The 12,490-nt window shown below is 33.3% G+C and overlaps 1 protein-coding gene across 1 annotated transcript in view; it reads left to right on the top strand.

Annotated features, from left to right (window-relative positions):
* The window catches only part of LOC105221655 (uncharacterized), a 33,289-nt gene extending 24,981 nt beyond the window's left edge, over positions 1-8,308 (top strand). The window contains exon 3 of the mRNA XM_011198790.3: positions 6,119-8,308. Coding sequence (XP_011197092.1) covers positions 6,119-6,264 — 146 coding nt within the window. The 3' untranslated portion in view covers positions 6,265-8,308. The remainder of the gene's footprint in view (positions 1-6,118) is intronic.
* Positions 8,309-12,490: the final 4,182 nt, after the last annotated feature.

The following is a 12,490-nucleotide window of genomic DNA, read 5'->3' as shown; positions in this document are numbered from 1 at the left end:
GAATCGTCAACCAGATAAACAGCAATTAACAGGTACGGTTTAAGTGGACAAGGGTTTGGTATGGACTGATGTCATCCATTTTCGGTTCTAAGTGAATAGGATTATGATTAATATCAAAATCAGTGGTTTGGCAGATATGACCCGTAAGTTACCAATGTCATGTCCATTGTCCAACTTCGCACTGCTGAGTAAATGTTATGATTATCACCGAAATTATCGTTCTGACGGTATTTCTTACGGGAGATATGTTTCGTAGTATTATGCTATACCTATTAGAGGACATGGTCAAACCATTTCTTCGAAAATTTGCAACTTTTTAAACATATTGTGCTAACGAAGCTCTAGCTGACGAAGACTACAAGACACTTATGCAGCAATTTTCGAAGCTATAAAAATGTAGCTAAATCAAGTTACATATATATACTCGTCAGTGTATTCGTTATACATAAATATTTAACTATAAAAAATAAGTCACGGCGTGCTGGGAATACAAAGTGTAAAATCATGTTGCTTCAGATTCACATGAAGCACGAAAGATATTGTGATACAAATCAATCAGCGCTGACTCTTGCTTTTCATGGGGGTAATTTTAGACAATGCCAAAAGTAAAGAAAACCAGTAAAAGCTTTTTATCTCTTAATGGTTACCAAACATATGTATGTACATTAGACCGGACTTAATTTCTTTTTTTTTGCAAAAAGAGTGTACCGCCCCCGCAAATTTTTCCTTTTTATGTCAATAACGAAATTCCAAAATCTTAAACTGATTGCCCTAGGTTAAGGCGTGGCACATGCCCACTAAAGTGGCTAAAACCGGTTTATATGGACTTTTCAAGAGACAAGGCACGAAAATATAAGTAAAATGTTTCATAGATGTCTTTAGTATATTATTATATTGAAATTAACTTACGTTTAATGATTAATATTCTTTATAATCATTTAAACTTAAGCGCAAAGGTCTGATTGATTAATGCTACCGTATTTTTTCCTATACTCAGTTACTGTTTGCATAAAAGTTTTAAAACATAAGCCTTTAAAAAAATCGCAAAAAGGCAACTCTGTAAACTTATATTTAAATCGTAAAATAAAATGTTGGCAACAACGGAGGAAAGTCAACATCTGGTCAATACCGTTAGTTTTGAGCCACGTGGCAATTAAAAGTGTGTAAAAAGTGAAGTGTATTTATTTTGAGCTTTGAATCAGAGAAACATTATTGCTTTAAAGAGAATTGATATTGATTGTATTTACAAAATGGACACAAGGGCTAGTGAAAAAATTTATTTATTAGAATATGACGAAAGCCAAATTGTTGGATCTAAGCTGCCTTCCAATGGGCAAGTTTTGAAAGTGTTGTTTTATAAAGCGTAAAGTGAAATTGGATCTTCGTTCAAGTGCGTATCTGGTTATCAAAGAGGCCGAAATTCTTTGGAATAAAGCCCGTATTCCAGTGCGCCAAATTGATAGAAGTGTTCAAAAAGTTGAAGCTTTATATAAAGAATGGAAAAATCTGCAAAAAACTTGCAAACGCAGCACACCACTTCAAAAAATGCGAGAAGATCAGTTTATTAAAAATATGAATAACTTATTTGACATTGCGCACGGAAATGCGTTAGATTTAATTAAAATAGAAGAAGATAAAGAGTTTTTGAAGAATCAACGTAAAGAAGGTAGACCTGGTGCAATGGTGGGATGCGATCGTTCATTATTTGAAAAAGAAAAGCGAAGAAATACTCGTATTGAGAAAGAGGTTATCCGAAAAGGAAAGCAGGATGAAGAACAATTCCAAGTATTCCTAACAGCGAATGATTTGAGTGACAATACTGAAGAACTAATTGATGTATACGATGACAATACTGATGATAATACTGATCAAACTGCTAACTGTAGATTTCAACAAAAAAACAGAAAACGAGGAATAAAACATTTTATCACTTCAAAGCTTGTTGCGACCTTAGACAAGTGCAAAGTCAGTGATAGGGACGCAGTACGTATTCTGATAGCTGCGGCTGAAGCATTGGAACATGATATCAGTACATTGGTACTGATTCGGCTTTGCCGTAAACAAATTCGTTCGGAAACTGCTGCAAAACTGATGACGGATTTTAAAAACAGCAATATAGATCAATCAACAGGAAACGCAAAAGTGGACAGATTACCAGTTGTGATAACAACAGATGGCATTGAACATCTACTTGGAGTACCTGCCCTGTCAGCTGGTACTGGCAAAGAACAGACTTACGCCATACTCGAACTATTAAAGGAATGGAATCTAACAGAAAAGGTATTTAAAAGTAATTTCTTATAAAAGTAAATATTAACAACATTCTTTCCAAACAAGGTAGAAGCTTTATGTTTTGATACTACCGCGACAAATACAGGTAGATTACAAGGTACTTGCATTTTATTAGAACAACACCTCAATAGAGAATTGTTATATCTCCCTTGCCGTCATCACATATATGAGCTCTTGCTGAAAAGTGCTTTCGCGAAATATGATTTAAAATTAAGTGGTCCATCATTAGATATTTTCCAGCGTTTTAAAAAAAATTGGCCAAAAATCAATCAGCAAAAATTTGCAAGTGGAATGGTGGATAAAAAAATAAATCTTGCGCTAAACAAAGCTGAACAAGACCAATTAGCTCAATTTGCTCATAACTATATCACTAAACAACATCCCAGGGCAGACTACAAGGAGTTATTGGAATTGAGCCTTATATTTCTTGGTCGAAACACAGAGCCTGTAAGGTTTAAATCACCTGGAGCGATTCATCATGCCCGATGGATGGCTAAAGCGATATATACAATAAAGATTTTTCTTTTCCGCCACCAATTCTTAATGTCGTCAGATGAGGCAAACGCTATACAAGATATTAGTGTGTTCATTTTGAAAATTTATTTGAGACCGTGGATTGAAGCGTCAATTGCCGCGAAAGCACCTTTAAATGATTTAAATTTTATTAAAAATATTATTAAATTCAATGAATTGAATGAAATAATAAGCAATGAAGTAACGCTCAAGTTTTCGAATCACTTGTGGTACCTGACACCAGAAGCAGCAGGTCTTTCATTTTTTGATAATGCTGTAGACCTTGGAGAAAAGAGAAAAATGGTTGAAAATCTCAAAAAAGAACAAACTAATGAGAATAAAAGAATAGTAACAAACATGAATGAATTAAACCAAAACAATATTTCAGATTTTGTTAACAAAAAAACAGTGAGCTTTTTCGAAAGATTTAATATTCAAACTAACTTTCTAAAACTTGACCCATCCAAGTGGCACAATGACTCCGAATTTCAAAAAGGAATGAATATTGTGAAAAACTTACATGTTGTTAATGATACCGCAGAGCGTTTTGTAAAACTAATGGAAGAATATAATGCAGCTCTAACAAAAAACGAAGAAGAGAAACAATACATCTTGCAAACAGTAACTGAATATACGAAAAAATACGCTAGCATTAATAAATCAGACCTTTACGCTTAAGTTTAAATGATTATAAAGAATATTAATCATTAAACGTAAGTTAATTTCAATATAATAATATACTAAAGACATCTATGAAACATTTTACTTATATTTTCGTGCCTTGTCTCTTGAAAAGTCCATATAAACCGGTTTTAGCCACTTTAGTGGGCATGTGCCACGCCTTAACCTAGGGCAATCAGTTTAAGATTTTGGAATTTCGTTATTGACATAAAAAGGAAAAATTTGCGGGGGCGGTACACTCTTTTTGCAAAAAAAAAATTTTCCCATACAAAAAAAGACCAGTCTAATGTACATATATAAATGCGCCACCGAAGTGGTATCGCATTGGTGGATGCATATTTATTTTGTATCTAGTTTTTACGTGTAAATAAATGAGTACATTTTTTATTTCACGTCAATTTATTCATTAGTATATTTTTAGTTGCAGCAACAAACCTTGAAAGTGTTTGGGATTGATTTATTGATTTCAACCGGTAGATCGCGTAAAATTACTGAACCGTAATCTCTAGAATGAGCGTAAAGTGATTGGTCAGGTATTCACCTACACATGGGACAGGATATTTGTAATTTTCGCCTTAAAATGAAAAACTAAACATAATCAAAACAATACTACAGTGGAACTTTTCTAACTCGAATCACCATAATCCACAAAAATCCACCATAAATTTTTCAAAAAGGCGTACAATGTAGGTTTATTCCCAGCCCTATTTATTTACTTCGCATAAAACCTGTTATTCTGTAATTTTGTTGGTTGCACTTTGTTATTGTTTAGCTCTTGAACTCTATATCCCATTCCATTGTTACATGATTTATGAAATCCATAAGTGTAATACCATATTTTTTGTTAATCTCTATACGATATATAGGGACTATTTTAAATCTGCCTAGATAGTAAAATTTTAAATTTTTATACTCTCGCAACAAAAGTTGCTAAGAGAGTATTATAGTTTTGTTCACATAACGGTTGTTTGTAACACCTAAAACTAAAAGAGTGAGATATAGAGTCATACATATATTCCAAAGTGATCAGGGTGACGAGTAGATTTGAAATCCGGATGTCTGTCCGTCCGTCCGTCTGTCCGTCTATGCAAGCTGTAACTTGAGTAAAAATTAAGATATCTTGACGCACTTGTGACTTGGCACAAATATTCCTTGGCACCGAAAGAGGGTTGCTTTCGAAAATGGGCGGAATCACACCATTACCACGCCCACAAAATGGCGAAAACCAAAAACACATAAAGTTTCATAACTAAGCCATAAATGAAGTTATAAAAGTAAAATTTGGAATAAAGGATCGCACTAGGAAGGTGCATATTTGGGTGTAATTTTTTTGGGGAAGTGGGCGTAGCCCCGCCCACATATCTGTTAATTGTATTTAACTCGCAAACCAATAAAGCTATATAAACCAAACTTTCTGCAGTCGGTTCTCTTACGTACACACCATGAAAATAGTTGAAATCGGATAATAACCACGCCCACCTCTCATACAAAGGTTAAGTTGAAAATGACAAAAAATGTGTTAACTCACTAACGAAAAACGTCAGAAATAGCAAAAGGAAGCTGCACTCAGATTTTTTTTTACAAAATGGAAAATGGGCGTGGCATCGCCCACTTATGGGTGAAAAACCATATCTCAGGAACTACTCGACAGATTTCAATGAAATTCGGTATATAATATTTTCTTCACACCCTGATAACACGGATAAAAAATGGGTGAAATCTGTTCACAACCACGACTACATTCCTTATAACTCAATTTTCAAATCAATTCAAATTCAATCTTATTCCTTCACTTTATAATATAAACATAAGGAACCTATGAAGATAGCGGGATAGAACTTTACACAAATAGTGCATATCATCTCTGGTTTCACGTGTGAAAAAATTGTCGAATACGGATTATAACTTTTCAAGGCCCCAGATATTGAACATGTTGAACTCAGCGCCTAAGGTTAAATTTTAACCGAATATATGGGTAAATCTCCCAGATAATTTAATGTAATTCAGAAGAAAATGTTTTCTTCTAAAAGTGTGTCTCTGTTCCAAAAATTATTAAAATCGGGTCATAACATATCCTAGCTCCCATATACTTAATTATAGGTTTTTCAAAAGATTTGTTACCTTGTTGGTGAAAATGAATGAAATCGGTTCAGGAATTACCTCAGCCCTCATATACTATATATGACGATTTTCATTATTCTATTAAACTGTATGCCGAATTTATGGGTTAATTTATATGTTATCTTAATAAAATATCTTCAATAAATTGCGACAGTATAAAATGTTCGGTTGCACCCGAACTTAGCCTTTCCTTACTTGTTAATTATGCCCTTGTCGAAAAGTTTGATTTATGGAAGGAAATTTTTATGAAATTTGACTTCTAAACGCTATTGCCAGTTCAAAAGTTTGAGTTATGGAGATCTTCGAGTTATAGAAGCTCGAGTTATGGAAGTTCGAGAATATGGTTCCACTGTATATTTAAATGAACATAATTGAATAGGGTAAAGAGTGAAAAAAAACTTTAAAAATGAATTCTCATTATATGTATTATATATGTGGCTTGGATATTACAGTTAAGACTCATATCTAATTACTATGTTTTCTGTTCCCGCCTCTTCCCATATTTTTCCAGGCCATTCCTACAAAAGCATCAACGATGAAATCATATGGGTGAGCATCGGCATGGGCGTCACTATAATTGTGCTAATCACTATAGCACTGTGCTACATCGCTTACGAGAAGTGCCACAAGAAACGCGAATACTACATTAACGCATAACGCGGTCGCTTTGAGACAGTGCCATTTAATGGCAACTTGCAGCCACTTATGCGAGCGAACGGCATGCAGTGTTATGGGGCGCGCAATGCATGCAATTAAAGCCAAGTTGTAACAACGTGGCCAAAAATAATTCACAACGAAAATGTTAATGTGGTGTGGAGGTTCCGCCATTACCGGAAAGAGTAAAAGCATAAAAGCAAAGCGAGCATCATGAGAGAATTGCGGAATGATTAGGCGAAGTGCTAGTGTGAGTAGAGGGGAAAAGTGATATTCACAAAGCATTGCATGAAAATTGTTAAAATAGAGTTGCCAACAGCCGCCAACCACCAACCGTCGACCACGAGTCGCTTTCAGCGGCACTTCGCATTTCCAATTATATAAGTATTCACCCACCAACCAACCCAATATGTCTGTATGTATGGTGCGCACTTCGAAATGAGCCCAGAAGTGCAAAAACGTGCACAAAATTACATTTTATTCACACAGTTGCAATGCGAAGGAAGCATTTGCACTTGCCACCGGAAGTGCATAGCAACATTATCTTAGCAATTTTCTTTGCACTGCTACTCGTATTCCGGTCATCATGAATGTGCTGAGATACTTTCCGCTGGAAAATGAGCAGCGACGCAATCCCAGTTGAGTTTAGTTAAAGCGTCGAATTAGATGACAAGAGGGCAAGACTCCAACTCAAGCATTTAAACATTACACATCCACACACACACAACCATATATGTATATGTACATACGTATTTACGTACATATATTCTTCCGTTGCACTATTGGGTTTGGACAGTAATCGAGATGTGTTCACCGAGCGCCATGAAAGTATACGAAAGTATCTAATAATCGTGTGTACATATACATATGTATATGATTTCGTACACAATGGCAATTTAGAGAGTGAAAACGGGAGACGACGCTACCTATGAACACTACACGGTGAGCTAAAGAGGAAAATAATATTCCCACATTTTAAAAAGCTTTAAATAAAACTAGGTACGGCCTTTGGAAAGATTGAAATTACTTACAAAATTAAAAAAATAACGATGATATTTAAAAGAGCTGAATATATTACTTTAAAACTAAAATATTACTAATCGAATTTGAATAGGAAATTAGAAATATACATACACTTACATACAGGAGTATAAAAATTTTATTATGTAGTGTATTAAATCTCTTAAAAAATTTTAAAATAAAAAAAAACCAAAACTATTTTTAACAAACAAAAGGTATTTACCATATGAAAATGACAACAAAGATTTCGGAGATACCATGGACATACATACATTGCTACTTAATGGATTAATAAAATAAGTTTTCAATATTCCTTTGTTTTTCAATAACTATAACTCAAAAACTTGAACCACATCCATGCTCCGAAACCTAACTATAGACTTTTTGAGGTTATGTGTGTATATTTTTTTAATTACGCGGTTAAACAGCTTTTAAATGGTTATAAAACATAAAAAAAAATCAATTGAAGATATATGAATAATTATATATGTACATGTACAACTTTATGCTATGATAAAAAGATTTTAATGTTAAAAACAATTAATTTTCAGGAACCATGTTCCTTCTCTATAACTTTCATATTTTCATTCTATACTTGCTCAAGGCATACATACAGCGGGTGTTAGACCACGGTTACAAAACCAGATAGGCATTCACACTTGACTTTCCATTTACAGTTATCATTCATTACTTATTTAATATTTAATAACAATAATTGAACCGTATGCACTCTGCCTTTTTACTACTCTTGCAGAAAACTCTAATTACCACTGCAAATTGTTAACTTACTAACTGGTGACAAGTGCATAGTGTGAATGCTCAAAATGTTTAAAACACAAGATTAAGTATATAGTATGACTAGCTTTACTAAAGTAACAATATACCACCATGGTGTAAGAACCAAAAACCAAAAACAAATTTTCAAAGTGATATTATATATGTATGCATTTGGGACATTTTAACAAGTCTATACCGTATATACTCTTTAACTCAGTTTAATACTTAGAAATTGAATAGCTAAACTTAACTTAAAAAGCTTCATCTTGACACTACTCCTTTGTACTTAAGTCTCAATTAATGTCAACATAATTAGGTGTGCGTATATGAGCATTAGGATTTACTAGGTGTACAATGTGTGTTCGAGTAGCTGAAATAACCGATTAGTCAGTTATATAGAGTAGATATAGCTTTAAGTGCTACCACATTAATGACAGTCTTCGATAACTACCACTACCGTTCACTTAGAAATAGACACACACAACTATGCATATACAGACTATAAATTTACTCACTTACATACATATGTATGTATGTTTGTACATTAATACATTAGACGCCAAATAAGATAAGGCAAAATCAAATATTTGCTAATAAAAACACTTAATTGACACACACTAAAGAGACACAACGAAGTAAGGTCAGCAGACTAAATGTCGGAAGTTCAGAAGAAGCAAGTCAGCTTTGTAAAAAGAAAAAAAAACACACTCGTGTACATGCATACAAAGATTTACTCGTAGGAGTGAAAGCGCGTGTGTAGTGAAAGATTTAGATCTCCCAGCCAGCCACACATTAGGGTATAAAGTGAAATTTTTTGTAAAAGCTGAGCCATTTTCGTAACATTACACCATAAGGCAATAGCGTAAGCGAAAGGAAGAACGACGGAACTCCATAGAGAAACTGAAACGTTGAACGGCAACCGAGACAACGGTGCTGATAATGTAATCAGCTTTATCGCGAACACATGTACAAATGTGCGTCTGGTATATACTGGTATTAGTGTTGTCAAGCGCGTAATGAGCTGCGGAAATCAGTACCGACATCATTAGAAGCAAACGACAGACAATGCGAAGCATACTTTACACAAAGCAGCCAGTCATATCCATTCTTTTTTTCATACACAGCCATTGCTCTTGGTATTCAAATACATATTAAATTACAACTTTTTATCGAATTTGTTTTTTTTTTTCTTAACGTGCTCTGTCAGGCTCCACATAACTTCTTGCCTTCGCCTTTTAGTATGGGTAACCGGCTCATAATAATATAAATAGAACTGATATAAGAGGAGGAAAAGTAGAATTCCTGAATTTTCAATATCGCATTGCAGAAAATTGAGAGTTTTTTTAGTTTGGTTGATGTTAACAATTCAAATTATTCCAATACTAATCCCATAGCTACTTCCTAAAGCTCTTGCCATTTGGTTTGTTTACGAATAAATTGGTGCAATTGCATACAAGAATAAAAGCAAAACACATTGAGAGATGTGAAGTATCACTATCGGACCGTCAAGCCATGTACTTGGCTGTACATCTTCACAGCTATGTAAGTCCACTTGTATGCATACTTATGTACGTACATACTCCGATGTTCGATTTATAACCCATGTACAATATTTTGCGACAAATTCAAGCGTTAAAACCCTCACATATGTATGTACATACATATGCGTTCATCGCTGAGAACCATTCTATGTGCACTATCACATCGAGCATACTGTCCCGAAGTGAACAGTGTGAATGCCTGACACAAACAATCAGGCAGTTGACCTGATGTCAATGCACATGGGTATTTTTATAACCTCATATAGTGGTTTGGACATGTGCACACTGATTCACACTCCAATATGGAAGTAGTGGTTGGATGCATCAGCAAAATATATAAAAACAAATAGTGAAAATTGCCAAATCTTATGAGCTTCAACAACAAGTCTCAAAAGAGATTTGACCATAATACCACTCCATGGCCTTAATGAAACCTGATAGCTTATGTTATAAGCCAAAAGGCGCACTTTGCATACCTCCTCCCCTCCTCTAGTAAAGAGCTGTATGATAACACGGACATTTACAAACCAATATCTTTTGGAACTCAAGCATTTCGGCTTCCTGTACGCCTACTATCCAAATGTGCTTACAGCTAGTAGAAGAAGAAGTACACTATGGTATGGTGAAATAATTTCAAATTCAAGAGCCAATTTTTACGTAGTTTATTTCAAGTTTCTCAGAATTGATTGTGAGCAAAATACTAAATTCAGACTAGAACGGCTGACCTTCCGGCGTTTATGCAAGGTACCAAATACTAACTGTTAGATAATTTAACAAATTCATAAATTAATTAATTAATTAATGTAATAAGAATATTGAATTATTTATATTAAATATACATGTATACTACAATACTTACTGATCTACACATACATACACAATATATGTAAGTGGAAACTTTTATAAACAAATAACATTACAAGACAAGGAAATGCTAGCTTACAATATTGCCTGGAGCAGATGAATAGGCATAAGTATGTCGTGTAAACTTCCATTTGATTGATGAAGGAACTTAACTATTGCATTACTTTATATACAAATATTATATAAATACAAGTAATTGGTAGTAGTAGCGTGTAAAAGTCGGAGAGCACATAGTCACACGCACAAAAATACATATTTACTGCACGGAAACACAAAATAACAAAAAATTTCCTGATATTTTACAATAGGCAACGCATAAAGATAATGACAAGTAAAACACTATATACTGTTTCTCCTTCGATAGGTGGTCAATTTGGGTAACTACTCCAATAATTCGTATATATACGGTATCAAAACACCGATATACATATATAAGCTAAAATAAAAGGAATAATTGATTTGTTTCTTAATACTGTAGATATATCTATATAGTATATACAGTTGATCTCCTTTTTACACGGTTTTTTTTGCACGGTTTTTTTTACACGGTGTTTTTGAACACTTCCCAGTTACCATTTTTACACGGTTTTATTTTTTTTACACGGATTTTTTATTTTAATTGTATACTTTTTTGCAATAAAATCAAAATTCCATCCGTCAATACGTCACAAATCCATTGCTGTTAATAGAATTTAATAAATTCTAAATTAAAATTAATTTAAAATTAAACTAAAAAATACAAATCTTAGATTCGAAAGCCAGTGAAAAGGTTGCAACAATTTCAATACGTAAACAAATAAATCAAGCTGTATGAAGAGTAAGAAAAAAGAAGACACAGCGATTAATGACGGAACTTTGAAAATTATTATTTTTTTACCATTCCCAGAATAGTTGTTGTTTGTTCCTTCTAACAGTAATATGGACATACATATAATACCAGAAAAGTCTATAACAACAACAACAGTGAAAATTGTCATTGTACGAATAGATAAAATTTCATGTAAACTTAGATCTTTTTTACACGTTTGCTATTTTTTGCACGATTTTTTTCTTAAATTGGTTCCAATAGTGAGTTTTATATAAAAATTTGATTTTTTTTGCACGGTTTTTTTACACGAGTAATTTACTGTCCCAGTTAACCGTGCAAAAAGGAGATCAACTGTATAAATAAATCTGTATTTTTTAGAAATGTCAAATAATAAAAACAGTAAAATTCCAAGATAAAGTCAATTTCGTTTGAATTTAAGCTGTTTCAGCCAAAATACCGTAATAGATGCAACATCTTGCATCACCCGTAACTCGATTAAACTGCGCTTCCGCAAAGCCATAGAGACACACACAGATATGCCATATATGTATACTGTTTTTATCCGCAAATGATCATACCCAGTTTCCATTGTTTAAATTAAGAGATTTAACTCTCAATAATGATTTGTGTGATATTGCGTTACAGCCAAAGAAAAAGAAAAATATTATTTGCCTCAAAAAGTTTCATATATATTCTATACATGTGTAGTTTCATACATATATTTATTAATATCTAAATAAATATTTTTAATATTGTTTACATAAATATATAGAAATAAACATATAAATGTATGTATATATATTATATGAAAAGTTAATATGTCTATATGTATAATACCAAATGGATATGTTATGTGTTTATTTAAATAAAACAGATTACCAAAACAAACCATATGTTATTCTTATAATTTTGACAGAATCGCTCCCCTATCCTAAATCTATGTGAAATCGTTTATTTCCAGTGAAGAATCGGTTAACAGTGCAATGTATGTTAAATATGTTAGGGTCAACAATAATATGTACGGTATCTAAAACGCAATGGGAAGGTTACTCGAGCTCTAAGTGGGGATTTAATATGGATGATGATCTTTTAAAAGTTAGTGGAATGTTATACAACATTAAAATTTAAATGCGTATGATTGGGGAAAGGAAAGTAATCGCAAGGATTGAAATATTTCTCCATCTTAAACCCCAAAGATATGCAAAAAGCAACACAAATA

Source organism: Zeugodacus cucurbitae, chromosome 2 (genome assembly GCF_028554725.1).
Source record: "Zeugodacus cucurbitae isolate PBARC_wt_2022May chromosome 2, idZeuCucr1.2, whole genome shotgun sequence".
Classification (NCBI taxonomy): Eukaryota; Metazoa; Arthropoda; class Insecta; order Diptera; family Tephritidae; genus Zeugodacus; species Zeugodacus cucurbitae.
The sequence above is the reverse complement of the archived record's forward strand: the minus strand, read 5'-3'. Positions and strand labels throughout refer to the sequence as shown.